At 35.0% G+C, this 21,075-nt stretch overlaps 1 protein-coding gene across 6 annotated transcripts in view; it reads right to left on the bottom strand.

Moving 5' to 3' along the window:
- Positions 1 to 21,075, bottom strand: part of MIER1 (mesoderm induction early response 1, transcriptional regulator) — a 57,468-nt gene that overhangs the window by 8,747 nt on the left and 27,646 nt on the right. For all 6 annotated transcript variants that reach the window (XM_005868034.2, XM_005868035.2, XM_014541073.1 and 3 more), the window contains 8 exons: positions 20,166 to 20,327; positions 19,147 to 19,279; positions 16,901 to 16,965; positions 13,939 to 14,011; positions 7,362 to 7,513; positions 5,983 to 6,064; positions 4,583 to 4,677; positions 1,699 to 1,826 (listed from right to left, as the gene is read on the bottom strand). In XM_005868034.2, coding sequence (XP_005868096.1) covers positions 1,699 to 1,826; positions 4,583 to 4,677; positions 5,983 to 6,064; positions 7,362 to 7,513; positions 13,939 to 14,011; positions 16,901 to 16,965; positions 19,147 to 19,279; positions 20,166 to 20,327 — 890 coding nt within the window. The remainder of the gene's footprint in view (positions 1 to 1,698; positions 1,827 to 4,582; positions 4,678 to 5,982; positions 6,065 to 7,361; positions 7,514 to 13,938; positions 14,012 to 16,900; positions 16,966 to 19,146; positions 19,280 to 20,165; positions 20,328 to 21,075) is intronic.

The following is a 21,075-nucleotide window of genomic DNA, read 5'->3' as shown; positions in this document are numbered from 1 at the left end:
CTCTAGCTACCATGAGCTTTAAGTAATGGGGGATGAGGCACAGAGTCCAATGTACCCATGATTTGCAAGGGCAATCATAACCAATTTATTTATTTAGATGATTTTGCTTTTGACTTTAGAGTGTTTGATCCTCCAGCAAAATGACCAGCAGAGAGACCTATAAATAAACATCACTCAGAAATAGTCTAGCCAACAAATTTCTAAAGCACAAATGTGTATACAAGCACATCTTTCAAAGGCAGTTATTTGGCCAGCTTAAGAACTTTACTAGTGAACACTGACCAAATGAAGTCACATTTTACATTATTCTTATTAGTATGATCAAGTTAAGTTCACTGTAACAATTCATTAACATTTTAGAGCAACTCATGTGAGAGGATAGGTTCTATACTCTATGTCAGCCATTTTCAACTAGTGTGCCGCAAAAATTTTAAAACATGTAATACCTAACTATTGATAGTCAGGGGCATTGACCTCTTTTCCCTTAGATTGTCAAATTAAAAAATGACAACAGCCAACACAACAATAGCCATTGGTATGAATGAATCAAAATTATACCTAATTTTTTTGTCAGATCGGCAAAAATTTCAGTATCTATATATATAAAAGCCAATCAACCAGAACGACTGGTCACTAAGACATGCACTGCAGCCGCCCTCTCACTGGCCAGCCCGGCCCCCAATCGGCCCCCTCCACCCCAATCGGGGGTGGGGCCGGCCTGGCCCCACCAACCTGATAGGGGGCAGGGCCAGCTAGCCAACTGCCCGCGGTCCCTCCCACCCGCCTGCATGATTGGCCCCCATCGAAGCTGGCCAGCCGGACCCCACCCGTGCACAAATTTGTGCACCAGGCCTCTAGTTAGTTGATATGTGCCATGAGATGAAAAAGGTTGAATGTCGCTGCTCTATGCACTTAAATAACAAATTACTAGTGGCAATGGGGACAGTGCTTCATTCCAGAGCTAGACTGACTGAAGGCTAAGAGAATTTGGTGCACGGGGACTAGATTAGACATATAAGGCATTTTGCATAGAGTTTTGGTTACCTGGATCAAAAATAGATTAGACAGAAAAAATATTAATTTCCCTTCCTCTTTAAAGTGCCTCTATTAGGCATATGACCCTGTGGTTTTTAGAAAAGTCTCTCTTTTCTATTCTTACTGCTCTCACAGAGTTATTACATTAAAACTATAAATGCTTATACTGAATGAAATAGAATTAAATAAAAACATGCTTTCACAGCTGTTCTGATCCACTTACTTTAAGGAATCCTACTGAAACATACACTCTAACATTTGCTTTGATATATTTGTTAGCTCAAATAATATGAACTGTAGTTTGCAATGTTTTCTAAGACACTGAAAAGTGCAAATGTCCTATAGATATGTCAATAATGGATAAATTGAAACTGAAGTATTACTAAACAATTACAATTTCCTCATGAAAAATTTAGAAAAGCTTAGTAAAACTCTGGCTAAGTAGCTCAGTTGGTTAGAGCATCGTCCTGATATGCCAAGGTTTCGGGTTCAATTCCCAGGCAGGGGCATATACAAGAATCAACCAATGAATGCAAAAATAAACAACAAATTGATGTTTCTCTCTAAAGTTAATAAATTAAAAAGAAACACACAACTCCCACCCCAACAAAGCAAATAGAAAAGCTTAGTAAAAACACATGACACAAAAGAAAAGACACTCACGTTACACCAGGATGAAGATTGTATTTCTTTTTTCCAAATCGTGTTTGCTGAGCAAAGAAATCATAACGTTCAGATTTTTTCCACATGTAATAGAATGCTACACATTCACCAACTGACCTTGTTCGAACCTGTAAGAAACAAATATATGTTTTACAGTGATCCAGACTCAATTATTTTACAAAAAGGCTGAGAATAGTCCGCAGTGAGTTAAAAGCTATTATAATGCTAATGCTTTGTTTACTAAGTTACTCCTGTGATTACTGTGCTGTACCTATTTGTGTAATTGAATGTGTTCACTTCACAAATGTTCACCTATGGGATGACAAATGATGTTGACAAAATTCTGTTTTGCTACTTGGCTTGGAGAGCTGGAAGGGTTGAAAATGAAAAAAAGGTACCTGCATGAGTACTTGGGATACAAGATAATATTACTTTAACCCACACATTCCTATCTTGAAGGAGGTATCTTGTGAGATTGATTGCACCCTAAGGTCAATCTGATTATTCACTTATTTCATTACCTGACATACATTTTTCTTTCTTCCCCTCTGCTTGCATTTTACAACTTTGGCCTATGTCACTTGAAGGCTGAAAGCTATTAGGGCTCAAAAAAAAAAATCTTTCAAGCTCTTTTTGCCTCCTTTAGAATCTTATTTCTCAATAGATACAAGCCAAGTCAACTGTACTTTTCTTAAAAAAATATATTTTATTGATATTTTTACAGAGAACGAGGGAGAGGGATAGAGAGTTAGAAACATCAATGAGAGAGAAACATCGATCAGCTGCCTCCTGCACACCCCCTACTGGGGATGTGCCCGCAACCAAGGTACATGCCCTTGGCCGGAATCGAACCCGGGACCTTTCAGTCTGCAGGCCGAAGCTCTATCCACTGAGCCAAACCGGTTAGGGCTCAATTGTACTTTTGAGAGTAAAAATTGAAGATACTTTGGGGCATGTGAATTTAACATTATGAAAAATCTTCAATAAAATAAACCTGCATAATAGAACTTATGATTAAGATCAAACTTCAATTCCAGGTGTAAAAACAAAGTCTTAACATGTTAAGAGCCCAGCCTGTTTTGTCTTCCAGACAGAAAGAATAGTGTCAGTCACCGGTGACTGACAGGGCGCTTAATGTGTTAAAGAATACTGTCTTCCCTCCGTTGACTCGAACAAGTAGTATATTAGGTATAGAGCAGCTGACTTCTGTAACAGTGAAATATCACCATCCCAAATGTTTATAAACAAATCCAGGCTTATAGTCAATATTATGTAAAGGCATTTTTGGATAGTGGTTTCAAATCACCTAATAATTTTTTATTCCTTAAAAAAAAAAGGGGGGGATTTCTAGGGGTATGTTGTTGCTTCTAGTTATACCAGCCTATCATTCCAGGGGTCTCTTCTATAGGTAATCCAACATGGTTTGATCAAAAGTGTTTAAATTCAAGCAAGAATGCTAGAAAACTGTTATCCAAAATGTCCCTTCAAACATCAAACTGTATTTTACATTCAGAACCATATATGACCAGTCATTAGCGTAATGCATTCCTTTCATAGTGTTATTCACTATATTGGAGGTCATAGATTTGGATACAACATTAAGGAGTATAGATACATTTTCTAAAAACAATGCTATGACTCAAAATTTTTCTATTAGTTATGTCTGATGTTCTATACCAAGATGCAAGATAATCAAGAGCAAAATTAAGAAAAATGAACCAATAGGATTTGTAAGCAATATTTTATTTATGAAACATAAAATACTGTTAAATATGTGTTAAAACAAATCAAGCGGACACCATCCAATCAGATCCAGAGGAATATAAGGAGAATGTGGTCACAGACTATTTAGAGCCCAAGACTTAAGCCCAGATACTTTTAACATCATCCTAGTAAGCCACCACACAAGACTTAGCTACTATCTTCAAGGAAACATGTAAAGCCAAGTTCTTTTGTCACTTATATTTGCTAAAAGTGTAATATTTTTAAGCCTGGAAATTACGTAATTTCCTACATTTAAACTCTCAGAGTTTAATTTTTGCCTGTTCCAATTCCCCACAGGAACAGCACATTTCCCCAGTCTATATAATTGTGTAATTACTATTAAAAAATCTTACCTGATTTCAGCTGCAAGAGAATTAAACCTAAAAATAAATCTCCAAGTAATAGTGAAGTTCTTTTGGGTATACACTGACACTGTATGATTGATATTACCAATATGGAATTATGATCATGTTAAATAAAATTGTTGACCTATGAACCAGTAGGTTACGGTTTAATTCCTGGTCAGGGCACATGCTTGGGTTGCAGGCTCAATCCTGTGTGTGTGGGGGGGGGGGGGGGAAGAGAGGGAGCATGCAGGAGGCATGATTCTCTCTCATCGTTGATTTTTTTTGTCTCTCCCCCCCTCTCCCTTCCGCTCTGAAATCAATAAAAATATATTTATCCTAGTTAAAACCATATTAAATAGAATATCTGATTTTTGACCACTCAGGACTTAAGCAAATGTAAATATTTAAAATGTAAATGTCATGTTAAAAATGCTTTAAAGTTTCAAAATTATTTTGAAGACCCTCCTAAAAGAAATTTGTCACAGGTTGTGGAAAATAGCTTTAAATAATTACATAGTACGCACACATCCCACCCAGAAGTTGTTGAACGTATTTGCAAATGAGTACAATATAAAGGCTTCTAACATCATGCACTGAAAAGTCACTTGGCAAATATCTGCCAGGAAGTCCAGGCATGTTTATTATAATAATTCCCTAAATACCATATATTAAAATTTTATGGTACAACTTTTAACATTAGAAAATAATAAAGACATAAGATAAATTAGGTTAACTAATTTCTTTTTGTAAACTAGAGAACATATGTCACTTACTTTATTAGCCTGAATCAAATGAAAATCCTTTCCATAGGCCTTCAGCCCTTGTTCAAAATTTCTACACTCTTCTTCTGTCCAAACAGACAATTCCTCTGACAAAATGGGAGGAAAACAACTGTTAAGGAATGTTCCCCAAATGCTGTATATAACAAAACTGCAAATAAAAATATAACTTCCTGGTCACAATAAAGGAAGTATTTTACCCCTAAGCTCTATTACTTATGGCTGCAAATGACAGTGACAAAAACTCCTTATTAATAAAATTTTGGATGATACCCTATGTTTCCAATCTCAACTTGAGCCACTTTCTCCTTTATTCTTTATGACCCACCTATATGAGCCACCTGTCAATTCTTTAAATTTATGTTCTTTCTTCAGAATCTGTGCACACTGTTCCTTTTGCATGGAATTATTTTGTGCCTCCTACATCCCAACAAAAATATCACTTTGTTCTAGAAGCTTTCCCCAACAGCCTCACCCTTTCCCTCAACTACATTAAGTTCCACTGCAATAAGTTTGAAATGCACCCTTTAATTCTCCTTTAAGAATGTATAACTATTTTCCAGTTTCCCTACCATGTCTAAGCAGCATGAGGGCAAGGACTTTGTTTATAGTTATGTCCTTAGTACTTAGACCTTCCAATTTTTGTTGAACGAATCTTTCATTTGTTATATAATAATATGTAAAGAGTTGAGAGAAAAAGCACACACAAAAAAACCCAAACCCAGACTTTACTTATGACTATTTATGAATAATGATTGCCTCAGCTAAATTACTTCTGTTCAGAGACCTCAGTCTTACCAATTTTGAAGTGAAGGTAACATTTGTCACGTAATTTAGAACATAGGGCTGTCACCAAGATCGAATAAGATGTTTATAAAAATGTGTTGAGATTCAAAAGCAATAAGTAGTTTTATTTAAATGGCTTTATTTTCTCTAAAGAAGGGACAACCTTAATCCCATTTCCCATAATGCCTTGTATAAGGGTGGCAAAAGTAGGCTTACAGGGGGACGAGGGGAGGACGAGAGCAGGGTGGAAGAGGTTAATGGGGGAAAAAGGAGGACCTATGTAATACTTTCAACAATAAAGATTAAAGAAAAAAAAAAAAAGTAGGCTTATGGTTGTGAGTACCAGAAAGCTTATTCCTGTATTGTTATAATATAATCATAACCGGCATGTCTTTTTCTGTAGGAACTGTAAATCTACTTTGCCCACCCCTGTAAAACTCTTGCTGCTACACACAAGTTATTTAACAAGTTATTGGTTATTCAACAAATATTTACTAAATTCAGAAAGATCAGTATTATTAAAAGAATATAGCTAGGTAGACCTAAGAGCGTAAGTTTTAAATTTCTGCTACATCATGAAAACAAATTTAGTATTTATTTATGCTTACCTCTAGCTGCTTTTACATTAAATCTTAATCTTCTCAATGCTTCTTCTGTGTCAAAATTGCATTTAACCAATTCATATAATGCCTAGAAAAATAAAGGGTTTCAATATAAGCTACAATTTCTTAAGAGAGTAAAGGCTTTTCCAAAATCCAGTGTTTTCATCCTTTCTGGAGGACAAATAATTCCAATGAATGAACACTACAGAGAAACAAACTTAACCCCAATCCTGATAATCAGCTACCTCTAAAGCAGTGGTTCTCAACCTTCCTAATGCCGCGACCCTTTAATACAGTTCCTCATGTTGTGGTGACCCCCAACCATAAAATTATTTTCGTTGCTACTTCATAACTGTAATTTTGCTACCGTTATGAATCGTAATGTAAATATCTGATATGCAGGATGTATTTTCATTGTTACAAATTGAACATAATTAAAGCATAGTGATTAATCACAAAAACAGTATGTAATTATATATGTATTTTCCGATGGTCTTAGGCGACCCCTGTGAAAGGGTCGTTCGACCCCCAAAGGGGTCGCGACCTACAGGTTGAGAACCACTGGTCTAAATATTTAGAAAATAGGATAAACAAATAACTTAAGTTGGCTTCCACAATATCACAGGAATTTAGAAACAAAAAACTGTTTTATAAAGATCACAAATTCCTTCTTTTTTGGCCCTTTAGGGTTCCTATTCTAATTTTGAACACATCAGAAAAGAAAAACACTGATTAAAAAAGGTAAAAAAAAAAAAAAAAGCCTGGCTGGGTGTGGTTTAGTGGTTGAGCGTCGACCTATTAACCAGGAGGTCATGGTTCAATTCCCGGTCAGGGCGCATGCCTGGGTTGGGGCTCAATCCCCGAAGAGGGGCATGCAGGAGGCAACTGATCAATGATTGACGATATTTCTGTATCTCTCTCCCTCGCCCTCCCTCTCTAAAGTCAATAAAAATATATTTTTAAGAAAAGGTAAAAATAAATAATGCTGTCATTAGGTTTGCAGTGGCCACTGGTATGTAATAACATTATACTAGATGTGCACAGTATTCCCAACTTGATGAGATCCAAAGAAACTTTTCTCGCTCACTGATATTTCTACCTCCCTCTCCTTTGCTCTCTTTGAAATCAATTAAAAATGTTTTATAAAGCCTAATAAAAAATATGTACAGGCAAACTGAAATATCAAGATTTTTGTTTGTTGAGCTGAAATCATACCCATGATGTGTTAACACTAGGTATCTTATGCTGATCATAACCTCAGATTCCGTTCATAACATTACAGGAATTTTAGTGGATAGAATAACTAAATGTGATAGCATCTACAGTTAAAATATGTATATGATTAATTTATTTGGGGGAAATTGTAACATTTCTTATTCATGTACCTGTTCATTGTCTTTTATGTGAGATCCTTCAGGAATTGCTTCTACACCTTTCTCATCACCTGTTCTTCTAGATGCATCCTTAAGAAATATAATCACTCTATCTTCCGGTAAGTACTCAGGATCCCACAGGAGTTGATCATCATTTTCATATACTAAATTAATAAAACATAATATTTTTTAATTGCCAAAATTTGAGAGAATTTGTTAAACATATCATTAAACAAATAACTCATACTTAGAGCCAAAATGATAAAAACTGAAAGGTAAATTGTGAATTTGAGAGAATTTGTTAAACATATCATTAAACAAATACTTAGAGCCAAAATGATAAAAACTAAAAGGTAAATTGTGGTCCTACTACTTGCCTAACTTCAATCTTGGACAATATTCATAGCCTAGGTGAGTAAGCAATCTAACCAGAGAAGTACCACTTTATCCACTTTCAAATTCTGTCTTACTTAAGTTTATTTATCAAATTCCAAGCTCTCTTGGTTTGGATAGCACCACCAACACTTACTACCTATTATGACCGTAGGCAAATTATTTCCCTTCTCTCTGCCTCACCTGTGAAATGGGCTTCGCAACCCTACCACATAGGGTTATGAGGATTTAAAATAATTTATAAAACAATTCTGGCACATTTTAAGATTTAATGGATGTTCAATATTTTTGAAAAGGAATATCTAAAAATTGCTCACCCAAATGCTAACGCTGCTTATTTCTTGGTGGTAGGATTTGGGGCAATTATTTTCCTATGATGCTTGAAAATATAATGAATATAAATAACTTTCATAAAAATAAGTCATTTTTTAAAAAGCATTTAGGTTCCATCATTAAAATTTCCATTATAGTAAGAATAAAGCCTGAATCTCATAAAAATATTAAAAGTGAAAGGAAAGGAGGAGAACCTAAGAGAGCCTTGTGGAATTCTAAAACACAGGAAGATGAAAACACAGACAAAATTAAGAAGGAACAGTCATAAGATAAAATATCAAAACCATGGCAGCACAGCTGCTAGGGGAAGAAAATGTTTCAAGGAGTGATAAACTGGTTAAATGCTGAGACCAGACTGAACACTGAAAAAAGGTATGCTGGATTTATTAACAAGGAGAGAGGGAGATCTTTCAAGAACATTCTGTGCAGAGATAGAAGCTGAAGTCATACTGGAGAGAACTAAGGAGTAAATGAATGGTGAAGAAATAAAGCAGAAAACTCTTGGAAAGTTTGGTTGTGAGGAAGAATAGGGCAGTAGCTAAAGAGGAGGTATAGTGGAAGAAAGTCTGGTTTTGTTTGTTTTTTAGAGAGAGATGAGACATTATCATTTAAATGCCAATAAAAATGCCAGCTGGAGAAAAATTTTGACTCTAAGAGATAAAGGAGAACTGACAGTGTCAAAGTTCCTTTTGCTATGAAAAAGAAATTAAGAGCTAAACGTCTCCTATGTACCAGGCAATAAGCCAAGTGTTTTCATGGACCTTACCTGCTCCACCCACCATACAGTTTAAATATCCTATCTTTCTTTTCCCCAAAGTTTATATTATTTAAAATACAGCTTAAAGGACAGTCTCTAGAAAATTTCCTTTGTAAACCTCATGCCTTTTAAAATTTGCTGTAGAATCCTAGTGAAATTCTAAGTTGTAAATAAAACTCCCATCACAATGTGAATTTGAATATACTGCTATTGACTTCTATTCCCTGCTCAGTCCATGTTCGCTGAAGGTTATAGACTAGTTATATTTTTGTAGTGATGGGTATGGGGTGGACAAGGCCTTACAAGGAAACCTGACTCAGGAAGAGGAAGGGGGTCCCTGAGTCCCAGTGTTCTCCAGTTAGATACCCCCACATAAAGCCTATGAAACCAGCACAAACTGGGAGATACTTCTGGAATCATTCTGGAAGTCCTAGGAAGCCAAGGATACAATCTTGAAAGGTCATACTATGATCAATGACATGAATTTTAAGTCATCTAGCTGAGCTTTTCCAGTTACATAACTTCATTTTTATGAAAGATCTACATTAGTAACTTTTTGCTAATCAAAAGGTATCTGGAGACAATTTTCACTTCTATGAAAAAAGGCAAAAAAAGTGGAAACGGCATTCAGCTTTGTTCTGTAGTGAGCCTTTATAGAGCCAGTGTGCCTGAGTGGCGCCACCAAACTTCTGCCTTGGATACTACACCCATCATTTAAGCATCAAGCCGCCATGGTTTCTTACTGTCTATTATCTGTGATTTACCTCGATTTTGTGCATCCATTTGGCAAGATGTATCCTAAGGTAACAGAGAGCCTATATCATTCCTGATTTTACTATATGTTAATATAATCTTAGGTTTTATGTGTTATTTGGTAAGTTATTTTGGGGTCTGGAAACGCTCAAAAATTTTTCCATGTAAATTAATGTTACCAGTAGTTGCCCCTTATAAGCATTTTTGCTCCCGTGGTTTTAAGTTATCCACTATCAACCACGGTTTGAAAAGCTCTGCGTAATTTACCTACTTCATTTCATCACATAGGCACTGTATCCTCTCACATCATCACAAGCAGTACAGTAAGATATTTTGAGACCATATTCATTATTTTTATTACAGTAGTTATTGTCCTATTTTATTATTATTGCTGTTAATCTCCTAGTGTACCTAATTTATACATTAAACTTTATCGGAGGTATATACACGTATAAGGAAAAACAAAGTATATACAGAGTTTGGTAACACTGGTCTTTCTGTTGGGTAGTCTAGGAATGCATTGCCCTCAAATGAGGGGAGCACACTACTGTGATTGCTTCTTGGCTTTCCATTTTGGTATACAAAAGGTTTCATAGGAACGCTCTACTTTTGGATAGGTTTCTTCAATAAAATGCCTGTTTCAATAGTATTGTTATCAACTAAGAGTAGTGCATGTGTTCAGTTTTCAGTAACTTACGAATCAATTTGTCAAATGCTCATTAGAAACAATTTGCCTGGTCCTTTGCTATTCACTACTTCATAATTCCTAACAATCATTTACTTACTCTAAAACTTATGTCATGAAAACATGAAAATTTGACTGGGAATAGTCTGAACCATGACCTTCCTTTTTCCTAAGTAGACCATCTAAATTCCCAATTAAATTAGTCCAGGGTTCTAAACCTTGGCACTACTGACACTGGCCTGACAATTCTTAGTGGTGGGATAAGGGGAGGTTCGATCCTGTGCAATGTAGGATGTTTACCAGTACCAGCATTCAAATTACCTAGTCTTATCACAAAGTTGCAGTGAGAGTGACAATAAAACACATAACTTTGAAAAGCATGTCTTTCGTCTTTTTTAGATATGCTCTGAGAGGGGCTGATACCACCCCTGGGAGCTACAAGAACAGATAAAGGAGTCAGTGCAAACTAAATAACTAACTCATCTCTCTGGCCACAGTCATTACTTCTGGCTGGGTATATGACTGAAGCTGAGTCAACAGAGGCTCTCTCTAGACTTTTTGCTGGAGCAAAGGGGTATGGGGAAATTCTCATTTTTGCTGGTCTTCTAGCTATAAGGACAGTGTTTGATCGATTTGCATATTAGGGTTTTATTATATAAGATTGTGGTGAGAATAAATGGTAATTTACATGAATTTAAGAAAATGTTAATGTGGAGTTGAAATTTTATAACCAAAATAGATACTGGTTCAAAGGAATGTCTTTGAATGTGACTGTAACTACTAATCTTCCTATACAATAAAAGCCTAATATGCTAAATGTCCGGTTGCCCGTTCAACCAATCAAAGCGCAATAAGCTAATGATATGCTAAGGCCACTCAACTGCTCGCTATGACATGCACTGACCACCAGGGGGCAGACGCTCCGACTGGTAGGCTAGCTTGCTGCTGGGGTCCAGCCAATCGGGGACTGAGCGAGATGGGCCGGACATGCCCTGGAGCTCTCCCACAGTCCCTCCCCGGCTGGCCAACCTCCCGTGTCCCTCCCCGGCCCCAATTGTGCACTGGGGGGGTCCCTCAGCCTGGCCTGTGCCCTCTCACAATCCGGGAACCCTCAAGGGATGCTGGAGAGCCACTTTCAGCCCGATCCCGCAGGCCAGGCCGAGGGACCCCACTGGCGCATGAATTCGTGCACTGGGGCCTCTAGTATTTATATAATTGTTTGAATTAGGAGTGATAACTGATGAGGAATATATAATGTGTAGAGAGCCTAGTAAAAAGAGATCAGATGTCATAGAAAAATATCATCAATATCTCTCCAAATACTCAAAATAGAGTTTATGTTAATGAAAAATTCTAATCCATCTGTCAAATTATTCCCATAGTAAAGAGATCAGGTTATCTTAGTTTTATGGAATTTTTATCAAAATCACTCAAACCAAATGATTTCCCTTTTGAATGTGCTCACCAAACCATTAAATATATCTTATACTTTTTTTATCTGTAAGAAAAGACTGCATTAACCAGCACAATCCCCTTGACAGCTTTATTTGTGTTTTTCATAAGTTTCGCATCTGTTTCGTTTGTATGCATAAGGTACCGTGTAAATGGAAACAAATTCTGGATATCACAACAAAAGTTTGAATTCTTGTAATGACAAATTTGAGGACAGGCCTTGTACCACAGTGACCCTCTCCAAGGCAGTATTACCTTGCTAAATCTAGTCTGATCCTTACACAATGTAATAGGCTTTCTCAAAAACAGAAAGCTTCAGAAATCATTGCTTTGTCTGGGGAAAAAAAGCCTAATTGCTTTCTAAAATTATTAAACCAAAATTTAAAGACTGAAAATTAGAGATTATGATCATTTATTCACTATGATCTATGACAATAAAGCATGTTATAATTAAAAAGAACACATTGAAAGATAATTAAACTACCTTTAGCCATAATATTAACTTGCCAGATATAAAACTGAGATGGTTTTCCTTCCCACCGACAAAATACAAAATTTTCCAAGATAAGCACTGCTATCTTTCATAGTCAAATTTAAATTAATTTGTAATAGAGTTTCTTTAATAAAGAAATTTAATAAAATGGAACAAATGTCTAACTTTCAATTCTTTATTTGGAGAGAAAGAACTCAATGGTGAACACATACTAAACATTATATAACACTAGAGGCCCGGTGCACGGATTTGTGCACTGGTGGGGTCCCTCGACCTGGTCTGCGGAGACTGGGCTGAAACCGGCTCTCTGACATCCCCCAAGGGTCCTGGCTTGTGAGAGGGCGCAGACCAGGCCGAGGGACCCCACCAGTGCACGACTGGGGGTGGGGAGAAACCATGGGAGGGCTCCAGGGCATGTCCGGCCCATCTAGTCCAGTCCTCATCAGCCAGACCCCAGCAGCAAGCTAAACTACCAGTCAGAGCGTCTGCCCTCTGGTGGTCAGTGTGCGTCATAGTAACCGGTCGAACAGTTGAACGAAGGGTTGGACGCTTAGCATATTAGCCTTTTATTATATAGGATAGGATAGGACAGGATAGGATAGGATAGGTAAAGCATAGCACTGCAAATTCAATTAGAAAAGTTCAATACAAAAGCTAATGGATCATTTATTTTTGCATACAATTACAAGGTATTCACAAAACATATGCACAGAACTTCAACATATAACTAGGTCACTCCATACTGAAATTTCTAAAGTTCCTTTATGATACAGGAATTAACTTGAAAGTGAGTGAAAGCAGTTACTGGTGTGCTAAAACATTTTTACGGTCCCTAGAATTTACCAGCCTGTGGCGTCCCCTTAATTACCTCTGATCTGCTGTTTGTCCTGAAAGCCCGCGCACCCTCAGAATATAAAGTACATTTCTGGAGGGGATGCTAAAAAGAAAATAAACAACAAAAGACTTCTACAACTCCAAAATGATCTGCATATGTAAGCTGAAATGTGGAGAAAACTGAAATAAAAGAAATGAAGAAAGATTTCTAGCATCAAGTGATGTCACACTGCACATGAACTCATTGAAAACACACATACACCCACAACATTCTTAATAGAACTCACCTAAAGTGAGTAATCTAAAGCAGACTTTAAAAAAAAAACCTCAAGTATTTTATGTTATTAGAAACTTAAGTATTTATGACTTACCTTAGGACTTTAAGATAAAATGATGAAAAAAATCATGTAAAATTTAAATGTACAAGTTGTTTTCCCAAATTATTTTAAGTACACAAATATCAAAGTAATAAATTTTAATAAGTAATCATTTAAAGTTTCAGAAGCAAGTAAACTTTTTATAGTTATTTATTCAAAGTTTTATTTAGACCTGTCCAACAGCTTCCACTGACATAACTTTTAAAATCTAAATTATAAAGGCTATGAAAGGGTATATTCAGAGTATTTAATATAAGAACAAGAAAAAAAGAAATAAAAGTTGGGATGTTTTAAGTCACTTAACAACAAAATAAGAATTCACCTTTTCCACTAGATGTGTGTGAACAAAACTAGAAAAACAAAAAATGTATTTCTTCTTATAGAAATAATGCAGGACCTCTTTCATATTTAAATGGGGTAACATAAACTGTCATGTTCTTATCCCATTATAAAACAACAGTTCATCAACTTCAAAAGCATGAATCCAGCTATTAACTTTACTAATAACCCACCTTTTTCATTTTCTTTGTATCTACAAACGCCAACTGGAATCTCTGCTTGAAACATGGAGCCCACCATAATCTCCTATTTTAAAAATAACATAAAATATTAGTAAGGGCCCTGGCTGGGTACGTCAGTTGGTTGGAGCATCATCCCAATGCGCCAGGGTTGCGGGTTCGATCCTGGTCAGGGCGCAAACAGGAATCAACCAATGAATGCACCAATAAGTGGAATAACAAATCGATCTCTCTCAAATCAATCAATAAAAAGTTTTTAAAAAGTACATTAATAAGATCTTAGTAACAGACTTTATATCCATTTTCTAGCATTACCATCTTCTTGGGCAAACTGTTCCTGGTTTCTGTGTCATATAATACAGATGCAACAATTAACTACCTCAGAGAAGTATTGTGAGGATGAATGAGTTAATAATAGATAGGAGCTTGGATATGATTGGATGAAAATATTAGTAATAATAATGGGGTGAAATGCAATACAGACAATGTATACAAACTACTTCAAAATATGGAGAAAAAAATTCTTACTATTCAATTAGTAAGATAATTGCAAACACTAAAAAACTGGAAGTCAAATTCAGATATTTTCAGAATATCTACACTGTAAACTATGGTCCCTGGGAAACTGATATACAAATGCTCAGGTCCTATTCCAGACCTACTTACTGAACCAGAAACTCTGAAAATGAGACTCAGCAATTAGTGTTTTAACAAGGTATCCAGGTGATTCTGACACACCTTAAGTCTGAGAATCAGAGCTTTAAGATAAAGAAAGTAACAAAAAGGGTTTGTATAAAGCTCAGTAGAGGCCAAACGGATGAAACTCCAAACCAAATGGATAATGAAAGTGCCTGACTTTCATTAAAACAATACAAAATGAAAAAGTAACCTCCCAAAACACAATTAAAACTTATTTTAGGAAATCTGGTAATCGACTTTATAGCATCAAATCACAAATTAGGGGAAACTGTTCAGAAAGACATTGGAGGTCATCACAGACAAGATTTTACTACACACAGGGTCCAAAATTACACACTCTTTTGTCTGGTGGCTAAATGTTAAGAATAAATTTACTGCATTTTTAAAATGAAGACTTAGGGAGGAAAAGGACAAAATCTTGGCCTAGCAAGTTTAAAGAACTTCTAGGATTTGAAAACTTCTGCTCTCCAGTTACTGTCACCTCACTGATGTTAGAAATTGTTATTTCCATATTTTATGGGAAGAGATGAAACTCAAAAAATTTTATTTCCTCAAGTACACACTAGTATTAAGTTCTGGGGCTATAACTTGAAGAGATTTGATTTCAAAGCTGTTTCCTCTACCCATTTCTATAAAAACTCCCTTTTATCTTACAAACCTGAGAAGATCCTGAATCTAGACATTTTTTATTCCAACAAAATCATACTAAAAACAGTCTGGATCTACCATAGTCTGATTATTACACACTATTCCTGAGTAAGTGACTAATACCCTCCAGCAAAGAAGAGTTCACTTTCCCCCATTCTTGCTCCTCTGAGCTTTTTGTCCCTTCATTAAAAATAATAACATCCAATTAAATACTATATTGAACACAGATACAAAAACAGTTAATTTATTTTGGAGAAAACTTATATAAACTTGAATGTGTGGTGAAAAACGATAGTTTAAGATGACTCAAGATTTCTACAGTTTATCATTTTAATTTCTACATGGTATTAAAAATCAGAAAAAAACTGGATTAAAAACCATTTCCCCAAATAGGACACACAAATAGTAACTTCTGTGAACCTTGTTAAGTCTTCAGACCCATCAGTCATTCATCATTCACTCAAATTAATTAACACATACTGTACTGGGCTAACCTTCTCTTAACACTAACCCAAACAGATGTCTCTCCCTTCTAAACATCTTTTTGGAAACCAGTAACAGATCAATTTTGGCTGAAGCCCCAAATCCTGCGTAGCCCAGTTCAAGTTCATTTGAATACTTAATTCTTCCTAAGAGAAACTCTAAATATGTTTCCTTATTTTTAATCAGCAAGGGGGTCAGCTCATTTTTAAATTTCCCCAGGCATCCCAGACCAGACAACTTTAAACTAAAAAACAAACAAACAAAACAAAAACAAAAACCCACAAAAACATAGGGAAAGCTCAAAAGTATTAACTAAATAATCAATCATGACTCAAGTGCAGAAATCCCAATCAATTTGATGTTCTGGTCTATTGTGCATTCAAAGAAATTTACGCACTAAATTTAAAATCAAATGTAGGAAAAAAAACAACAAAAAAACCTCAATGGAGTTTTAAGAGAAAGATCAGGTGATCATTTTTTTATATATAAATGATGATTTGCTCTAAACAATTTCACATGACATTTTGATACTTTCATAAGTCAACAGCTTTGCAATAGTTTAAAATTAATTCAATTTAATTGTATGATTAAACAATGTTATACAATTCTATAATTTAAAACTATGTCAATATATTCTCTTTAGACTCATTTAGAAATCAACTTACTTAATTATGCAGTTTTAGAGAAGCCCAAATCCATCTTTTTACACATTATATTTGGAGTTGTAAATATCAACATTAATATAGGATAGAGAAATTTATAATCAAATTTTTAAACAGAATTTACTGAATACTAAAAAGCCTCATGATTTATATATATTTATAAATGTGATACTTTCTATAGTGCAACAAAAGTCTAATTCAGCACTAGTTCAGAAGTTTGGATTTCTAATCATGGTTTGAGTGCCAGTTCAAAGGCCAATTCTTTCTATATCATTATTTTATTTTATAATAAGATAAACATCTGAATATATTAGGGGAAATCTGAACATCTACCCAATATTTAAATGTCAGAATAGGGCTTACCTCAACTTTATCAACATATATTTACTTAATAAAAAAGTAATTACATTGGGCTTTTTAAATATTAATTTATCTAAGTTTTTGGAAAATATGGCTCTAACTACCTTTTTCCAGTCTTCTGATGGAATATAATCTTCATCTTCTTCAGATTCTTCTTCTATTTCGCTGTCTAGAATAAGTAAGACAATACTACTATAAAATGATTGCTTATCCTGTCCACAGAGTATATTTGTATTTTATTCTTACATCTACCATCAAAATATTTAAATATGCCCAAAGTTATTTCCAGAGTTAGACCAAGATATTTCAAATCAAATAATACCCCATCAGTTAAAAAAAACAAAACAAAACAAAACAAAACAAAACAAAACAAAAAAAGTCCATACACCTTTCAGGTCAATCCTAAATTAGACAACTGTATTCTCATGAAATGATTTTCTACAGAAACTTCAGAAACAAAATTTAGAATCAAAATAACCTATTTCTAAACTTAATTCTATCAACAGCCTGGTGACAGAGTAAATTATATGATCTCAAGCTCTTCCTTACAAAATGAGAATTGGACAGAATAGTGATTTCCAAACAGTGCTCCCTGAAACACTGAGAACTTTATGGCATCACTTTGGGTGGAAGCACATAAAGGGAGTATGTATGATGTCCTCCATTCTACCCAACTGTTTTATTCAGAGCAGGCAAGCTGCTGTGTATTTACATTTTGGAATAAGAATGTATTTATAAAAAGGGGTGGGAAATCTGAAAACAGATTCTCAGCATCTTCTTAACTCTAAAATGGCACACAAAGTTCAATAGGATAACATTGCATATAAAAATTAATTCTTCCTATGAAGACAGGCAATATATATATAGTTTCCATGCAAACATCACAACTGAAATACCAGATTAAACAGTTTAGGCAGTCACTTAGCACCCCACTGTCAGTAGATCTGCTCTCTGTTTAACTAAGACAGTGGTTCTCAACCTGTGGGTCGCGACCCCTCTGTCGGTCGAACGACCCTTTCACAGGGGTCGCCTAAGACCATCCTGCATATCAGATATTTACATTACGATTCATAACAGTAGCAGCATTACAGTTATGAAGTAGCAACGAAAATAATTTTATGGTTGGGTCACAACATGAGGAATTGTATTTAAAGGGCCAGAAGGTTGAGAACCACTGATTACTAAGAGGTTAATACTACATTTCCCCAAACTTAAAATTAACATAATTATTGCCCTGGCTGGTGTTCTCAGTGGTTAGAGCTTTGGTCCCTGGCACTGAAAAGGGTCTCAGGTCCGATTCCTGGTCAAGGGCACGTACCTGGGTTGCAAGTTCGATCCTTGGACCCCAGTCAGGGCACATGTGGGAGGCAACTGATCAATGTGTGTCTCTCTCACATAGATGTTTCTCTCTTTTCTCTCTCCCTCCCTTCCACTCTTTCTAAAATCAATGTAAAAAAATATCCTCAGTTGAGGATTAACAACAAAACAATTAACACAATTATTTCAGTAACTAATATCTTCTTGCATTGGTACACTTTTCAATTGGACCATATCTTAGATCAAAACTCAATAAAATTATTATCAGCAGTACTACATTCACTTCTAAACTAAATGTGTAACAGAAATCATTCATACAAAGCAGTTGCCATGTTTAATCAGTTATTACATTACTAAATTTCATGAGGGATTGTTCAAGTGTTTTTCTTCTTTTTAAAGTATAGAAATTTAGATAAAAAATTTAAACTAATAACACTAATAGTTGACTTTTTATCAGAGAGCTGACCTCTAGAGTAAAGATTACTGTTTAGAATGAAACACTGTGCAGTAGGGGATGAAGTATGCAAATATTCAAGATAGATATTACTGGTCATCTCTGACTAGATCATAATTGTAGGAAAATTAGGAGACTTCTTTCTAAGTATAACATATTCCTATCTCAAATGTCAACCACTTCTTCAAAACTAGGAGGCATTGATTAAGGAAAGCAATGCTTAGGAATCTATTTTTAAAAAGCTAATAGGCAACGAAAGTAGAAAATGAAAACTGAGAAAAAGACTAGGAGAAATTAAAAGATGACCATGAAACAAACTAAATTTAAGAAAGGGTCAGGAAGGGAAAAAAAGGAACACACTTAAAACCAAGTAGTAAGTGACACAACAATTACTGTAGTATATTCATGAACAGGGCCCAGCATTGCAAAACTAATAACCTAGAACAAAACTCCATTACTGTTAAGTGATATTTAAGAGTAAATAAATTCAGAGCAGTGAAAAAAACACACACTAGAATTTTAGGCCATATATTAGAGAGTAAAAATTACACCTCAACTATAGCAACCAGTAACACTTACTTGTATCAAAATATTTACATCGACGTGGGCGGATTATTTCCTGTGCATCTTGAGAAGCAACAGATTGTGATGGATCATCATTGGAAGACTGAGTTTCATCCTCTTGACCTGATGAATCCTTTATATTCTCTTCCTGTGGAATCATAAATTAAATTGTTTTAAGATGTAAAACAATAACAACAACAAAAAACCTTTTGGAGATAAAAGGTCATAGTATTTCAAATACAACTAGCAGATTAAAATAAATACACTAACTGTATCATGGTGTGCTGGGTCAAATCCTGGACCAGGGAAAAGGACATTAATGGAAAAACTGATGAAATCTGAATTGCCTGTAATTTAATTAAATAGTGTGGTACCAGTATTGACTTCTTATTTTTGATAAATCTTCCATGGTTATGTAAGATATTAACATAAGGGAAATTTCTGGGTGAAGAGTACATAAATACACTAACTGTATCATGGTGTGCTGGGTCAAATCCTGGACCAGGGAAAAGGACATTAATGGAAAAACTGATGAAATCTGAATTGCCTGTAATTTAATTAAATAGTGTGGTACCAGTATTGACTTCTTATTTTTGATAAATCTTCCATGGTTATGTAAGATATTAACATAGGGGAAATTTCTGGGTGAAGAGTAGGAAGTCTCTGTACATTAGAACCTCTTCTGTAAATCTAAAATTATTTCAAAACAAATTAAGAAAAATGAATACAGAACTGCCAACTAGCCTTTATTACTTAAAAACATAGTGCTTTTTAAAAGTTGGTACAAATTTATTTAGAATAGGCACTGAAAAGAAATCTGAATAACAAAGATGAAACTTACCCCTCAGGAGTGGATTACAGAGAACTTGCAATTTTTATTACATATTTCTGTATCTTAATTTTCAATATCTAAATGTATTACTTTTAAAATCAGAAAGAATACAGGTAAAAATAAGCAGTCAAAATGAACGTATTTAAAAATTATAACTCCAACAATAAAGACTATAATCTTAAAAATTTCGGTATAAGCTTACTTTATTTTCTCCACTACAGCCACTGTTATCATCATTATCAGCATCTTCATCATCTTCACCTTCTTCTTCCTCTTCTTCCTCCTCCTCATCTTCTTCAGGTAGTCGACTAGTACCATCATACCCATAAAGGCTGAGAAGTTCATGAATTGGCATGTCGCTTTCCTAAATAGACCAAAATAAAAAGTTATTTTCTGAGTAATATTTCATATTCCTATACTTCACAAATCTGTATTCATTCCATACTGAAGAATGCTCTTAGACCTGTATCAAGAATTTTAAATTCATAAAAAGTGAAACTGAAAATAGTTCTGAAAGCTAAGAAAATTCTAGTCTTTTATGAATTTCTTAAGACATTGACCAATGAGAACTGTTAACAACAAAATCTTTTAAGTATAATAAAAAGGGACATTGGTTTAGAACTATTCTTTTGTGCAATCATTTAGATAATGTAAACCATCAGTTAATAGTATGTATAGATGCTCACACTTAAGAGTATCATATATAATGTGGGAGTGGCGGAATTGAATAATTAGAAAATAAAGAGACTGTAAACTAAGCCTACTCAGCCCAAATACATGAAAAGAAAATAGCAATGATATAGTACAGGAATAATACTGAATTGCATTAGCCATTTATTCTCTCTTAGGGTAATCTATAATTACATATAAAACTATCTTATGCAATTTCCAGTTTATAGATGAGATAGGCTGACAGATTAAGCCATTTCACAAAAAAAAAACAACCCAAACAACCAAAAAAGAAAAAACCCCCACATCTAATCTAATAAAAGAGAAACATGGTAATTAGCTGTACGGCCGCTACCCTTCCCATTGGCTAATCAGGGCGATATGAAAATTAACTGCCAGCCAAGATGGCGGCCGGCAGCCATGCACTGAAGCGAACAGGGAGG

Source organism: Myotis brandtii, unplaced genomic scaffold, assembly GCF_000412655.1.
Source record: "Myotis brandtii unplaced genomic scaffold, ASM41265v1 scaffold26, whole genome shotgun sequence".
Classification (NCBI taxonomy): domain Eukaryota; kingdom Metazoa; phylum Chordata; class Mammalia; order Chiroptera; family Vespertilionidae; genus Myotis; species Myotis brandtii.
This window is presented reverse-complemented; position numbering and strand designations above follow the sequence as displayed.